The following is a 17120-nucleotide window of genomic DNA, read 5'->3' on the forward strand; positions in this document are numbered from 1 at the left end:
AGGAACTCCTGCAGAGATGTCCTGGAGCTGAGATGACTGACCTCCAACAATCACAACCATCTTCCTCTGTGTCAGGATTGACTCCAACCAGTGTTGCGTTTGCCCCCGATACCCATTGATTCCAGTTTTGCCAGGGCTCCTTGATGCCACACTCGGTCAAATGCAGCCTTGATGTCAAGGGCTGTCCCTCTCCCCTCCCCTCTGGAATCCAGCTCTTTTGTCCATGTTTGACCCAAGGCTGTAATGAGGTCAGGAGCTGAGTGGCCCTGGGGGGAACCCAAACTGGGCGTCACTGAGCAGGTTATTGCTGAGCAGGTGCTGCTTGATAGCTCTGTTACTGACACCGTCCATCACTTTACTGAGGATGGAGAGTAGACTGATGGGGGGGCTGGGGGGGTGTGTAATTGGCTGGGTTGGATTTGTCCTACTTTTTGTGTGTTAGACATCCCTGGACAATTTTCCCCATTGTCGGGTAGTTGCCAGTGTTGTAACTGCACTGGAACAGCTTGGCTCGGGGGAGCAGCAAGTCCTGGAGCACACATCTTCAATACTTTTGCTGGAATGTTGTCAGGGCCTGTAGCCTTTGCAGTATCCAGTATCTCCAACCATTTCCTGATATCCCGTGGAGTGAATCGAATTGCTTGGAGACTGGGCTCTGTGATGCTGGGGACCACTGGAGAAGATCGAGATGGATCATCCATTCTCACTGCTGACTGAAAATTGTTGTGAAAGCTCTAGCCTTATCTTTAGCACTAATGTGCTGGGCTCCTCCATCATTGAGGATGGGGATATTTTTGGAGCTCTGTCCTCCAATGATCTGTTTAATTATCCATCACCATTCACGACTGGATGTGACAGGACTGCAGAGTTTAGATCTGATCTATTGGTTGTGGGATTCTTAGCTCAGTCTATCACTTGCTGTTTATGCTGTTTGGTGGCAAGTAGTCCTGTTTGGTGGTGTCACCAGGTTGACACCTCACCTTCAGGTATCTCTGGTACTGCTCCTGGCATGCTCTCCTGCACTCTCCACTGAACCAGGGTTGATCCCTGGCTTGATGGTAATGGTTGAGTGGGGGATATGCCGGGCCATGAGGTTACAGATTGTGCTGGAGTACAGTTCTGCTGCTGTCGATGGCCCACAGCACCTCATGGATGCCCAGTCCTGAGCTGCTGGATCTGTTTGAAGTCTGTCCCATTGAGCACGGTGACAGTGCCACACAACACAATGGAGGGTATTCTCAATGTGAAGGTGGGACTTTGTCTCCACAAGGACTGTGCGGTGGTCACTCTTACCGATACTGTCAGGGACAGATACATCTGCAGCTGGCAGATTGATAAGGATGGGTTCAGGTATGTTTTCCCCTCGTGTTGGTTCCCTCACCACCTGCCGCAGACCCAGTCCAGCAGCTATGTCCTGTCGGACCTGACCAGCTCGATCAGTAGTACTGCTGCCGAGCCACTCTTGGTGGGGAGCATTGAAATTCTCCACCCAGAGTACATTCTGTGTGTTTGCCACCCTCAGTGCTTCCTCCAAGTGTTGTTCAACATGGAGGAGTGCCGATTCATCAGCTGAGGGAGGACGGTACGTGGTAATCAGCAGGAGGTTTCCTTGTCCATGTTTAACCTGAAGCCATGAGTCTTCATGGGGTCCAGAGTCAATGTTGAGGCCTCCCAGGGTAACTCCCTCCTGACTGTATCCCACTGTGCTGCCCCCTCTGCTGGGTTTGCCCGGCCGGTGGGACAGGACATATCCCGGGATGGTGATGGTGGGGTCTGGGACATTGTCTGTCAGGTATGATTCCTTGAGTATGATGGTGTCAGGCTGTTGTTTGACTAGTCTGTGAAACATCTATCCTAATGTTGGCGCTAGCCCCCAGATGTTAGTGAGGGGGACTTTGCAAGAACGACAGGGCTGTCACTGCCATTGCCTTTTCTGATGCCTAGGTCAATGCCAGGTGATCCATCTGGTTTCATTCTTTGACACTTTGTCATGATTGGTATATCTGAGAGGCTTGCTTGGCCATTTCAGAGGGCAATTGAGAGTCAACCACATTGCAGTGGGTCTGGAGTCATACGTAGGCCAGATCATAGGTAAGGATGGTAATTTCCTTCCCTAAAGGGTTTTTTTTCTAACAATTGGCAATGGATTCATGGTCATCCTATATTCTTAATTTCAGATTTTGTTTTATTAAATTCAAATTCCACCACCTGCCACAGTGCGATTTGAACTTGGGTCCCTGGAACATTTGTTGAGTTTCTGGATTAATAATCTAGTGATAATACCACTAAGCCATCACCTCCTGAGAGGAGGCAGGTGCCTGGAAGTGACTCAGGAACGCTGTGTGGAATATTAGATTCATTACAGTGTGGAAACAGGCCTTTGGCCCAACAAGTCCACACCGACCCTCCGAAGAGCAACCCACCCAGACCCATTCCCCTACATTTACCCCTTCACCTAACACTATGGGCAATTTAGCATGGCCAATTCACCTAACCTGCACATTTTTCGACTGTGGGAGGAAACCCACGCAGACACGGGGAGAATGTGCAAAGACCGTTGCCCGAGACAGGAACTGAACGCGGGTCCCTGGCGCTGTGAGGCAGCAGTGCTAATCACTGAGCCACCGTGCCACCCCTTTGTTTTTTTCTTTTTAGCTCATCCCCCTACACTATCCCAAAATCATCCATGTGCTTATCTAAGGGTTGTTTAAATCTCCCTAATGTGGCTGAGTTGACTACATTAGCAGGTAGGGCATTCCACGCCCTTACCACTCTCTGTGTAAAGAACCTGCCTCTGACAGCGGTCTTAAATCTCAATTTGTAGTTATGCCCCCTCGTACACACTGACATCATCAGCCTAGGAAAAATACTTTCACTGTCTACCCTATCTAATCCTCTGATCATCTTGTATGTTTCTATCAAATCCCCTCTTAGCCTTCTTCTCTCCAATGAGAACAGACCCAAGTCTCTCAGCCTTTCCTCAAAAGACCTTCTCTCTAGACCAGGCAACATCCTGGTAAAACTCCTCTGCACCTTTTCCAATGCTTCCACATCCTTCCCGAAATATGGGGACCAGAACTGTACACAATATTCCAAGTGTGGCCGCACCAGTGTTTTTATATGTGTGTGTCCTGGTCATACTGTGTGTGGACACGACACTCGCATTGTTACACAATGGCCCCAGTTCTCTGCTCGGGGCTGGGGGGTGTCACAACTCTGTTTTGGAGAAGGGAGTTTCCTACAGTGTTCTGACCAGTTTGCCTTCCCCAATATCAGTGAAGCAGATGGTTTTATCATGATCCTATTCCTGGCTGTGGGAGTTTGCTGTGTGCAAATGGGTTTCTGTGCTTCCTACGTTCTGAATGATTAGACCACGGTGATTATGGAGCACTCGCCCTGGAAATGTGTGAGAAATGCCAGTTTTTTTTCCTTCATGTGGGAGTCATTTGTCTGGCAAAGGAATCATCTTGACTTTGATTACCCGACGCTGGAAGGGAGAGTGAGAGGAGATGGATGTGTTTGAATTCACACTGTCGGAGTACTTGACAGACTGGCTCACTCCAGGATGGTGCTATTTCCATGGTTACTGTCAGTGTCGATCTCACCCTTCAGACAGGACAGACTGTGGTTCAGCCCCAGTGTAACGTATCCAAGCTTAGTGCTGAGAGAGAATGGTTCAGTAAAGAGGGGATCCATGAGGTGAACAGACACCATCTGGCCAGGAGGCTGAGGGCTGAGTCTCCATGACAACCTGAACTGAATGCACATTTTCAAATTCCTTCCCGATCAATGAGCTGGCTTTGGCAATCCCAAGGGATCTGTGGGTGACTGAATTTTACAATAAAAATAAATGAGCATTTTCCTAGCGCCAGACCATCCACTAGATGCTCCATCCTGCCTTAACTTGATTGTGCATCCAGCATTAAACAAGGAGAGAAAGGACTTACATTTATGTAGCACTCTGTGTATCCCCAAGCTGTATAGTCAGCAGGGACTTTTTGAAGGTAGAAACACATCAACTAGTTTTTACACAGCAAGATCCCACAATATGAAAGTCACTTGATATTCTGCTTTTTAAATAAGTGGTGTTGAGGTTGTGTGATAAATATTGGCCAGATACTGGGGACAGCTCCCATTCTCCCTAAAAAGGTAGCAGCAATATACACACTGCATCTCCCTTTCAGCTGAGCAAGGATTAATTCAGAGACTTTAACTCCCTTATATACCTGGTCAGCAGCAACGACACCCTCTAATAAATCACTCATCCCTATCCTGATTTCACCAGGATTTGAAATCTCCCTGTCTTCCCCACTTCCATCCCCAATGTCTTCCTGCTCTCCCCAGCGTCCTGTGCTATAATTCTCAGCCCCTTTCTGAGCCTCAGTCTCTCTCTGTCCTCCGTGTGCCCAGCCATGTTCAGTACCTCCTTCCAAGTATTCGTCTGTGTGGAGATGACCATCTCCTGCCCAGCAAGCCCCATTTTAAACAATGCCCTTCCAATGTGGGAATGTCAGGATGTGTTCAGACTATCCGTTCCACGGAACCAGGCTAAAGTTCCCAGAAGGTTGGCCTTAAACCTCCCCCCCCCCCCCTCAGCAGCTGATGGAATTAAATTCAATGAATTAATTCATCTACAGCCTATTTCAAACTCACATTTTTATGTGAGAGAACGTAGGCTCCTCAATTACTGAAAGCATTCTATAATTTTTGGGGTGCAACTCGCCCACAATCAGACCTGACTGACAGCATCTCCTCCTCAGATGCTGCCTGAACTGCTGTGCTCTTCCAGAACCACTGATCCAGAATCTGGTTTCCAGCATCTGCAGTCATTGTTTTTACCGGACAGCATCTCCTGAAGAGCCTATCCTTCATCTCACTGTCTCTGACTTTTCCATCTCTGGGTCTGGCTTAACCTCACCTTCCCTTTTGATCCCCGGCACTGGAATGGGACAGTTTCCCAGCCCTCTGTGGCTCTGGGGAAGTTCTTAAAAATGGATCCACGGGATGTGGGCGTCACTGGGTGGACCGGCATTTATGGCCCTTCCCTAGTGTGGTCCATGAGAGGAAATCATTCAGAAGAAACCCCCTTACACCCCCACAGCGGGGATGTGAAGTCCCAACAGATGCTGCAAATCTGAGCAGCAAATGCTGGAAAAGCTCAGCATGAACTGAGATTGGGAGAGCTGATAGTTGCAGTCAGTGACCATTAATCAGGAGTGGGAAGATTTAGACCTGGAACAGTTCTCAATCCAAGTGGGGGAGACGGAGGGGGTCACGTGTGGGGGAAAAGAACAAAAATAAATTCTGTGTTGGCTGAAGAGGTTAAAGGAGAAACAAGCTCATGGTGTTTCTGTCACCTCATGTTTTTGCTGAGTTACAGGCTGTATACTCGAGCAGGGGATTGATACATTTTTAGCAATGAAAAGGATACGTGGGGCAAGTGGGAGTATGGCATTGATACAGAGGATCGGCTATGATCATATTGAGTGGTGGAGCAGGCTCAGAGGGCCGAATGGCCAACCCCTGTTCCTAGTTTCTACAGATTAATGGGTATTAAAAAGGTCAAAGGTCATACCACACCAGGTTATAGGGGAAAGTGAGGGCTGCAGATGCTGGCGATCAGAGTTAAAAAGGTTCCCGTCCAACCGATTTATTTAAAATCGGCATTGGTGAGGTAACCAGCAGGAACTAGGACTGTGTGGTGGCTGGGTGGGGGTTGGAGGGAGGAGGGGGTGCTCAGTATTGAATGTGGGGGGTGGGGCAGCTTCTTTGTCCTGGATGGTGCCGAGCCTCTTGAGTGATGTTGGGGCTGCCCCCATCCAGGGGCTAGTGGGGAGTATTCCATCACCCTCCTGCCTTGTCGATGGTGGCCAGGGAATAACACTTGATGCTATTCCTCTGTTTCTCTCTTCTGTAATGCTCAAATGAAACAAGCTCAGACAGTCCCAGCTGAACTTCCAATAGGTTTCTAACAGCAGAATCCAGGTTGTGAAGTTGTCCCTTTTTCAAATTAATTCGCAGTAAGTTTTTTAAAAATTTAATCAGGCATCAGTCTAAAGACTCACTTGAAATCCTGGACATCCAACAATGCAGCATTCCTTAGTGCTACAACACTGTCCTTCAGGTCTCAAAGCACAACCTTCACCTTTCAGTGCACTGTGGGTGAATCACTGACCCCTGGCTGACCAGGCCTGAGGGGAAACCTGTCCCAGTCCCCTCGGTGATATTTACTGGAAGTAGTTTTGAAAATAAAAGTTGACTGTGAGGTGTAGCAGCTGTCATTCTGAACCAGCTCCTGTTCATTACTTCTCTGTTCACACCTCAGCTGGAATAGGAGCCAGTATTTCAGTCAGGTTTGTCAATGCTGATTTTTCAAAATTGATTTATTGAATATTATTTCAATATCAGAATCTAATGCATGACCTGTATCACCTCAAGCTGGAGCAAGTATTTATTCAGCATCTGTTTAAATTTTTTTATCTTTTATCTTTTATTTTCCTTTCTAGGCTGAAGAGAAAGCACATTCTGAGGTAAGACATTAAACAGCTGCTCCCTCCATTTCGAATCTAGTCACTGTATCCACAGTCTGGGTGTGTGCATGTGTAATTGGTCTCCCAAACATTTGAAATTTGGATGGAGTGGAGTGAGCCCCTGCTCTTTATTTTATCATTCTTTGGGGCGTGGGTCTGACTGGTAAATCTTGAATTCAGTGTACATCCCTAACTGCCCCTTAGAGTGAACTATTGCTGTGTGTGTGTGTGTGTGTGAGAGAGAGAGATGGTGGTGTCACATTGTTAGCTGCTACCCTTGTCCTTTGGCAATACTGGCGATTGCAGGTTTGGGAGATGCCTTGGCAAATGAAGATTAAAATTGACCTTGATAGGTACAGTAACTGATCAGAAGGTGCATTTGATCCACATCAATTTTTAAAATCAGTTTTGTGCTAAATTTACACTCAATGAGGAGACAAACTGAAGTGATGTGAGATTGTCCCCTCCTGGGTTTCCCACATCAGGTGGAAGTCCACTTCTATTCAGGGAGGCCATTAAGTCCATCTTGCCCAGGCCAGCCCTTTGAAAGAGCTGTCCAAATAGTCACACCCCCTTGCTCTTTCCTCATGATCCTGCAAATCTTTCTCCTTTGAATATTCCTTGATTACCTTTTAAGAAAGTTCAGATTGAATCTGCTCCCATCCCCTTTCAAACATTCCCGATAACAGCGTGGAGATTGTCCATCTATCATCTCTGATTCTTTTACCAATTGTCTTTATCCATTTCCCTTTCAAGGTAGAAACTCATTAGTCATAAAAAAAAGCGACAAAATTCATATGAAGGATGAGGTCTTGGAGAGAAATGTGAGTTTTGCATCTAAAGGAAGGTTGGGGAAGATGTGATGGCTTTCACACGGGATCCTGTGCCTGTTGAATTGATCCCTGATTAGTGACTGTGGTTGTCTCACACGGAGCCATCGTATCCATTGGAAACTTGTTCAATCTCGGATGTTTCTGTTTTGTGTAACAGCAAATTCGGAAGCTGCGCAGAGAGCTGGATACTTCTCAGGAGAAGGTCGCCTCCCTCACCTCTCAACTTTCGGCTAATGTAAGTCACTCTTTTCTCCTGCTCAGAAATTAATTAACGGGGGAAAATTAAATACACCAAAAAGGCATTTGGATAGTTACCTGATAATTCCTCAGAAAAAGGTTCAGCTGCCTGATACTCAAATGCAATGAAGTGACCAGCAGATGCAAATCCCACTTGGATAGAAATTCTTCTGTCGTAAATAATCCGTACTACTTGAGGGAAATTAAAGCTGGCATTATCAACAAGACCGTTCCCAGTCTTGGTTTAAGAATTACGTATTCAGGGGCATAGACTTCAGTGAGTGGATTGTGACCAATATAAATGGAGAATGCTGAAGAAACTCAGCAGGCCTGGCAGTACGTGTGGAGAGAGAAACAGAGCCAATGTTGACAACCCTTCCATTAAACTGGAAGCAAATTGAGTGAAATGATGGAATGAAATGGACATTAACGAAATCTGCAGCTGACACAAAAATGGAAAGGCAGTTTGTGAAAGAGATACAAGCAGTTTACAGAGAGATATTGATGGGTTAATTAAGTGGGCAAAACGTTAGCAAGTGGAGTATAATGTGGGAAAATGTGAAGCTGTTTATTTTGGAAGGGAGAACAAAAGAACAGAATATTAATTAAATGGAGAGAGGCTGCAAAAAGCTACAACACTTAGGGACGTGGGGGTCATGTACAGGAAACACAGCAAGTTAGCACACAGGGACAGCAGGGAATCGAGAAGGCGAGGGGAATGTTGGCCCTTATTTCAAAGGGGTTGGAATATAAGAGTGGGGAAGTCTTACTGTAACTGTACAAGGTGCTGGGGAGACCACATCTGGAATACTGTGAGCAATTTTACTCCCCTTATTTAGGGAAAGGCATTATTTCATTGGATGCAGTTCAGAGAAGGTTTTACAAGGATGATCCCAGGTTTGGAGGGATTGTTTCATGGGCAAAGGTTGGGAGTCTACTCACTGGAGTTCAGAAGAATGCGATCTCTTTGTGACAGACAGGGGCTTGATAGGGTCAGTGGTGAGAGGATGTTTCCCCTCCTGGGAATGGCTAGGACCAGAGGGCATAGTGTCAGAATAAAGAGGCACCAATTTCAGACTGACTTGAGGAGGAATTTCTTCCCTCAGAGGATTGAGAGACTTTGGAACTCCTTACTGCAGTGAGCTCTGGGGAAAGAGACCTTGTATATATTTAAGGCTGAAATACTTGTGTCCAAAAGATTTGGAACAGAAGCTGCCCCCCACCACCTCCCCATTATAATTGATGTTCTTGATGTTGAGTTGAGTCAGCTGTAGGATGTTTGATTGGACAATGGGTTGCTGCTGTGTGAGGTTTCGAGCCTCATTGAGTTGGTAAAGGGGCCCAGGGACAGAGGGCAGAGCAGGAGGGAACATTAAATAGAAACTCCCAGTCTCAAGTGCATACAGAAAGGAGGGGTCATGCAAAACATGAACTTTATCTGTGTTTACTCCCCACAGTGTAGAGGAGATCGTGTCGAGAATAGCGAGTAGTGATGAGGAACTTGGAAGGAGTCCAAGGAACTCAGTGGTTCATCTGATCTTCTGTCTCACTTGTCCTGGCTAACATATCTTCTTCAGCAAATGTCAGTAGAAAACAGATTATCTGTTTGTAATGACATTGCTACTTGTGGTTCCTTGCTGTGTATAAAGTAAAGGTGATGGCCTGGTGGTATTATCACTCGTCTGTTAATCCTGAGACCCAGGGACCTTGGTTCGAATCTTGCCACCGTAGGTGACGGAATATGAATCCATTACGAGTCTGGTGATGACCAGGCATCCATTGTTGATTGTTGGAAAAACCCATCTCACTCACTGATGTCCTTTCTGAAAGGAAACTGTCATCTTTACCTGGTCTGGCCTACATGTGACTCCAGACTCACAGCAATGTGGTTGACTCTTAACTGCCCAAGTCAGTGTTGCTTTCATCCTGTGAATGAAGGGATTATGTTTCAGGAGTGTTCAATGTTGGCTGCCCAGTGATTGGAATATCTTGTTCTTGTAAAGCAACACAAATGTGACTTTTATGTTTGTAATGTTCCTGTGGATGGTCTAGTGAGTTAATGACCGTCAGTTAATCCAGTTGTACCTTCCGGAGCCACAGCATTGGCAGATTGAGCATCTATAGCCCGTTTGTGGGAAGTAAGCATCTCAATGAAAATTCCTTTCCCCCTTGGGGAGCCTGTGTCCTGGAATAGCTGGGGAGTCTAGAACATGGGCACAAAGCTTCTGGATAAGGGCACATCCAATCAGGTCTGAGCTGAGGAGACATTCCTTTGGAGCAGGTTCAAGAAAGGAAACGATAGATGTTTGGGCATTGAAACGATGAAGGAATGTGAGTGCAGTGAGGATTGGAGGGGATTGTAGTTGAGGATGAGGTGGATGGCCAGTTGTTACCAGTATCCAATCTGACTGAGGGGGCTATATATCCTCGACCCTGAGAATATAACAACTAGGAGCAGGAGGAGGCCATTCAGCCCCTTGATCCTGCTGCACCATGCTGCCTGGCTAGCTGTGCTCTTTCAGCCTCCCTTGGATTCCAGCATCTGCAGTTTCTTTTGTCTCTAATTCAATACCACCATGGATGATCTCACCTTGACTTCACTTTCCTGCTCGCTCCCCATAATCCCTCAACCCATTTCTAATTAAAAATCTGTCTATTCCCTCCTTAAATTTACTCAATATCCAGCACCCACCGTACTGTGATGCAGTGAGTTCCACGGATTCACGACTCTCTGAGGGAAGTAATGCCTCCCCATCTCTGAAATGTAATTCCCCCCGCCTCCTATTTTGTAAGTCAGGCAGTGTGCTGTGTTCACTCCCGAATGTTCTGACAAGATGCTGTTGTAGATGAGGCTTTGTCTCTGAGGGGAGCCCTCTTATACCTGCTACCACTTCAAAAACCAGGGACTCGATTGTGTGTGTGTCTGTGTACAAGGCAACATCATCCATCTGAACAGCTAGAGAAGCAGCCAGTCAGAACAAAGGAACAATAGATAATTGATGGACCATTCAGCTGACCTGCAACAATATTAATTCAGTGGAACAGATGATATTTATAATAAATATACTCACAGGGGAGATTCCGCTGCTGGAATTGATTTGGTAAATTGTAAGAACTGCATCTAAATGTATAATATGTTAACCACCTTTGATTGTATTATTAAACAAGAAGGTGAAGTTGTTATAGTGGGTTCTTCAAAGATGAATTGTTGATGTTGCAGACTGTTTGAACTAAGAAAACCATTTGCTGTGCTCTCAGTTCAGCTGGTTTGTGAGGTTGATGCTGTTAATGTGCCTTGATTACAGATGAACATGTAAACATTTAAACAAGGAACAAGATGAGGCCACTCGCCCCTTTGAGTCTGTCCCCATCCCACCCCCTTTCGATAATCAGATTTTAACCTGAAATCTCCATCCTGCTTATCCACCCCCTAACCTTTAATCTCTTTGGTCATTGAGAATCTCGCTATGTCGACCTTAAAAATATTTAAAGATTCTGCGTCTGCTGTCTTTTGAGGAATTCTAAGGACTCATAACCCTTAGAAGAAAAATCACCTCATCTCTGTTTTAGATGGGTAGCCCCTGACTTTGAAACTCTGGCTGACCATGAAACCTCACTATCTCCAACAGAAACTGGTTTATACTGGTGTCCAGAATGGAAGAAGGAGGAAGAGAAATTTCCCAGTGGAATGGTACCGGGATTCTGGGTTTAGCTAATGAGGAGGGTTACTGAGCTGGATGTGTATTTCCTGGGATAGGTGATTCAGGGCTGATTTGATTGAAGTTTCTAACAGTAACATTCTGTCTCATTAGCTGTTATGTTTCTTGGGAGAAGGTTGAATATGGTTATCCTGATCCCAGTGAGATGAGAATTCTTTTGTTGAAAAGTTCAAAAGGTCTTCTCTCCTTTGTGTTCCCCTTCAGACTCGTCCCACCCTTTGTACCCCCTTGTTCAGTCTTTCCTCCAGCTCTGTTCTCTCTTTTACAACTCCTCACTCCTCTTTACAGTCTCTCCCCTCCCCTTTGCATCTCTGTTTCCCAACCCCACTGGCTCGCTCCTTTACCCAGCACCCTCACTCATCCTCACTTCCTGAGAGTTGGAGGATTTTGTAAGGAATTGATTGGGTAGGTGGAGAGAAACCCTTCCACTCATGAGAGAGTCTCAGATGATTAGATGTAGTGTTGAAATGAGAGCTTCGCTATTCACAACATCACACTGGTCAGAAGAGGCCTTGCAGCCCATCGGGTCTGTGCTGACTTAGCAACACTATCCCACTTTTCAGCCCATTTGGCCCATACTTTGAATGATTCAAGTGTGCATCCACGTTCTGGAGAGTAGTCAGGGAACACTTGTCCACACCTACTGGGATTGAAGTGTAGAACTCTCCAACACAACCAGCAGGAGCTGCTGGGGCTACGTCAATCATTTGAAATCTGACGTGTAAGAGTCAAGGATATGAAATAGTGGAACCTGGCTGATTTGATTTGATTTGTTTGATTTTATTGTTGTCACATGGACTGAGATACAGTGGAAAGTGTTAGTTTATGTGTTATACAGGCAGATTGTATCATACAGAGTGCATCAGGGTAGCAGGACAGAGTACAGGATACAGTGTTACAGCTGCAGAGAGGTTACAGAGAGAGAGAGAGAGATCAGCAGTAACATTTGAGAGGGCTGTTCAAAAGTCTGATAATAATGGGGAAGAAGCTGTTCTTGAATCTGTTGGTACGTGTTTTTTAACTTTTGTTTCTTCTGTCTGATGGAAGAGGGTGGAGGAGATTATAGCCGGGGTGGGTGGGGTCTGTGATGATGTTGGCTGCTTTCCCGAGGCAGTGGGAAGTGTAGGCGGAGTCAGTGGGTGGGAGGCTGGTTTGTCTGATGGACTGGGCATTCTTATTATCCAGATGTTCCAGGGATGAGTGTAGGGCCAGGGAGATGGAGTCTGCTGTGACCTGTTGTGCCAGTAGTTGAATTGCAAAGGACTGAGGCAGGCTGGGAGGCTGGAGTTGATGTGAGCCATGACTAACCTCTTGAAACATGTTGTAATGATGGAGGTCAGAGCCACTGGGTGGTGGTCACTGAGGGACACTGCATGATTTCTCTTTGGATGGGATGATGCTGGTCTTCTTGAAGCAGGTGGGGAACTTTAGATCAGAGTAAGGAGAGGTTTAAGGTTTTTGGATGTAGATGAGCCCTGGTCTCATTGAGTGGTGAAGGCCCAAGCTCATGATGCTGAATGGCCTCTTCCTGTTCGTTTCACTGGAATTCCTATGGCCCATAGGAAATGCCCACTGTCTGTGAACCCCAGCTTAAACTTACTGTCAATATGTCCTGACCGTAGCAATTGACCAGGTTTAACAGAAACCCCTCCTGCTAGCCAAGTGAGTGAGCATTCAAGGCCTGCTCACAATGTCCATATTCAACCTGCCGCCTGGTCAGACAGAAGGTGAATATTGAATATTGGAAAGAAAGACGTGTTAACATTCATCAGGACCAATGCAAGAATGCCAAATTTCAAACAATCACAACCATTTATACTACAGAGAAAAGGTTGCTGATTGGCTGGCAAGTTGACTCTCATTTGCCAAGGAGTTGTCAAGGAGAAAGCTACATTGACAATTAAATTAAGATAATCAGTCGCACTTGTAACATGGCTTAATCACACATGGCTTTTATTCTCTGCAAAACAGGACTATGTAAATACCTCGTGACTTTATCCAAGGTGATGCACTGGCTAATCTGAGTCAACTTGCCAACCAGTCACTCCTGTAGTAGGAATTATAGTAATTTTACAAAATGTGACATTCTTGCATTGCTCATGCTGAACGTGAGAGAAAACACTTCCATGATATGTCTCCCCTTTCAGTGATATCAGTATTGATGAGCAATTGTCAATAAGTTCCTCTTGCTCAGCATCACTAAACAAAACACACATCAGCAAGAAAGCAGCAGAGCTTTTGAGCTGAAAAGAACTCCTTGGAGAAATTTAGCTTATGGCAGAGATTTTTATTAATAAGTTTCTTACAGTATAATGAAATACCAGGCATCAGCATGCCACACCATTCCAATGACAGCAGCAAGTGCTTAAGCATTGAGTTAGATCTGTCATTTTAGATGTTCCATTTTAAATCTTCAACACTCTTTCCCCCAGCTCCTCATTAAGGATTATTAACATTGACCCCATTCAGTTCATTGTAAAAATAACACAGATGTTGGGAACTATACAGAGGTTTTGAAAGTATCGCTATTGGAACTGAATTCTATAATAGAGAATGGAACGCTTATTTGTCAAGAGATTGCCAAAGACTGAGTGAAGGAAAAATGCTGATGTTTCAGCTTGGGGCTCAGCTATAATGTGAGAATATCCCATTATAGCTCTGGTTAACCCGATTCATATTGCATTCTGACTACAATAAACCGTAAATGTGTCGGTGGGGATATAATTTCAATGTTCGTGGCCGCTGGTTTATTAAGGAATGGTACATTGCTTTGAGTTGCTTGCTTGCCTTGCTGTAAAAAGTGGTTTCTTTTAATGGGAAGCAGAGAGAGATCTGTCAGCACTGGGATATAATTACATCCTTCTCACCAGGAACAATTCAACAATGATGATAGACCTCCTGACACAAACCGTGTTTCTCGTACAGAGCTTTTCTAATTGAACTCAGGTGCCATTTTATAAAAGATACTTGACAGTTTTGTCCCCTCCGTGCGATTGATGTTCCATTTAGCAAAAGTCAAATTGACAGAGAAAGTTATTACGTTGTAATGAGGCCTGTCATTTGTCCAATGTATAAATACACTTGAGGCCCTGAATACTGATGCACTCTGAGTAATTCTGCTTTCTGCTGCAAGGAACTCATGACTTTTTATAGCCTTGAGGTTCTCTGAGTTTGGAACTGGGAAGGATTCCAGATTTCCAATTTGTCTTTCATCCATGGAGTCATGGAATTGCAGTCAAAGCTGTCCCTGCTAATGGACTGCCCAAGATAATCGGAGCGCTGCCTCCGCATTTGGGAAACTGATTGTCGGCCAGGATTGGGTTTGGTGGGGGCAGCAAAAACTGGAGACCTTGAATGAGAAACATGCCTAAAGCAAAGGTTTCAGGCAACCTGAAAAATGAGCAAACTGCCTCGTTCTGAAAAAGTCGCAAAGTGAGTGTAGACTGCTGCTCAAACTTTCCCAGATTAATCAACACCCTGATGTATCTCCATAAAGCTTTTCTAGCAGTTGTGCCCCCAACAGCAACAGCAAGCGTGTTTCCATGGAGACAAATCTATCTCAGTCTCTTGGGCATGGGGCTGTGAATGATAATATAATTATTTTATTGGTGTTGCGATTCAAGTTTTAAATATTACTGAGTAGTTTTGATGAAAGCAAAAGTATTAAGGGTTATGGGCCAAAGGCAGGTATATGGAGTTAGGCCATGGATCAACTATGATCCCATTGAGTAGTGGAACAGGCTCAAGGGGCTGAATGGCCTACCTATGTCCTATGTATTATTACTGTGCAGTAGATTTTTAATTGACCTTTAATTTTTGTCAAAATAAACTTTGCATGATTTATTACATTAAAACTGTAATGTAAATTTATCTTAATTTATTTGCAAACATATATGGAACATAGAACATTACAGCGCAGTACAGGCCCTTCGGCCCTGGATGTTGCACTGACCTGTGAAACCAATCTGAAGCCCATCTAACTTACACTATTGCATTCTCATCTATATGTTTAGATCAGAGTGGTGCTAGAAAAGCACAGCAGGTCAGGCAGCATCCGAGGAGCAGGAGAATCAATGTTTCGGGCAAAAGCCCTTCCTGATGAAGGGCTTTTGCCCGAAACTTTGACTTTCCTGCTCCTCAGATGCTGCCTGACCTGCTGTACTTTAACAGCACCACACTCACAGCTCTCACTGTCCAACCTATCTAACCCTCTGATTATCTTATATGTCTCTATTAAGTCACCTCTCAAACTCCTCTCTAACGAAAACAGCCTCAAGTCCCTCAGCTTTTCCTCCATACCAGGCAACATCCTAGTAAATCTCCTCTGAACCCTTTCCAAAGTTTCCACGTCCTTCCAATATATAATTGGGAATTGACTTTCTCTAATAACTTAAGAGAAAGCAGCAAAAAGCATCACTCTATATAACGCTCAGAAACTTCAGATATTATTCAGATTTCTACTAAAGGTTCTGCAAAAACATTGGATATTAATCAAAATTGTTTTTAAAAGTCTTTGGAAAAGTGAGATAACGCAGGATACAATCTTTAATTGAGAAAAAAAACCTGGGTTTGTACACGATAAAAGGGAATGAGGATGGAGGGATTAAGGAAAGAGTAACAATAGTGGGTTTTTGAGGTTATGGGAAAACATGGGCGATGCTGGGGAATAAAATCAGTTGCTGCATCTAATGGTTGCCCATGTTGTTACCAGATGTAAATATCTCTTAGCATCATTTGAGATATGTATTGATCCACGCTGTATTGGTACTGTGTTTTATTTCACAGTGATACAATCACATTGTAACAATGGATTGTGTCAATAACCTTTTACATTGGACCAACAGGAGCCATGCGAATGATTCCAATTATAGAGCATACAACATACAACATAGAACATAGAACATTACAGCACAGTACAGGCCCTTCGGCCCTCAATGTTGCACCGCCCTGTGAAACCAATCTGAAGCCCATCTATCCTACTATGTTTATCCAAAGACCATTTAAATGCTTCTAATGTTGGCGAGTCTACCACCGTGGCCGGTCTGTTTTTTCTGAACTGGTCATTTTTGGAAGGTGTCTGCCTGAGTGTAGAGACTGTCTGATCCCAATCTGCTCCATTGTGTGGTAGCCCTATCTCTGACCCAGCAAAAATCCCAGGGCAAAATTCCAGATTTGTGACAACGCTCAGAAATAATTATAAAGTGTGAATCACTTTCTCGTTATTGCAGTGATGATTTTTGCTGTTTTCTGGAGTTATTACGTGTAACTGATCACCGACTGTGTGCATTTGTGAATAAACCTATGAGATTTATTGATCAACTTTAATACTGCAATGGCTGAGTGGGGACCACTCTGATTGAGTACACTGATTGAGTACACTGATTGAGTACACTGATTGAGTACGCTGATTGAGTACACCACTCTCATGTGTACCTAAGTACAGTGAAAAGCTTTGTTTGTGAGCATTATAGGCAGACCATAGTAAGGAAGGGCACACAGATCACAGGCTGTTTGGACAGAGAAGGCACTCAGGTTACACAGGGACAAAGTAAAGCAAGAGGAATCTTTACAGACTTAGAATTTAGGTTTCAAAGTGTATTATGGTTATAAGAAATGTTAGAGTAAGATCTGCTGTAGGGAGCTCCCAAGCAGCTGCCTGGTGTTGGCGCCATCTTGAAAGTACCTCTTGCCACTCAGTCATACAATTCCAGGTTCAAGTCTCATTCTGGGGTTTCAGCACAGAACTCAAGGCTGACATTGCGTGCAGTGCTGAGGGAGTGCTGCACTGTTGGAAGTGCTGT

General features: G+C 44.8%; 1 protein-coding gene across 18 annotated transcripts in view; it reads left to right on the forward strand.

Annotated features, from left to right (window-relative positions):
• nav3 (neuron navigator 3) overlaps positions 1–17120 on the forward strand; it is a 639300-nt gene that overhangs the window by 571158 nt on the left and 51022 nt on the right. For all 18 annotated transcript variants that reach the window (XM_087996953.1, XM_087996954.1, XM_087996961.1 and 15 more), the window contains 2 exons: positions 6507–6530; positions 7521–7598. In XM_087996953.1, the coding sequence (XP_087853079.1) occupies positions 6507–6530; positions 7521–7598 (102 nt within the window). The remainder of the gene's footprint in view (positions 1–6506; positions 6531–7520; positions 7599–17120) is intronic.

Source organism: Chiloscyllium plagiosum, unplaced genomic scaffold (genome assembly GCF_037043375.1).
Source record: "Chiloscyllium plagiosum isolate Xiang-an unplaced genomic scaffold, Cpla_swu_hap1 HiC_scaffold_19, whole genome shotgun sequence".
NCBI classification, from domain to species: domain Eukaryota; kingdom Metazoa; phylum Chordata; class Chondrichthyes; order Orectolobiformes; family Hemiscylliidae; genus Chiloscyllium; species Chiloscyllium plagiosum.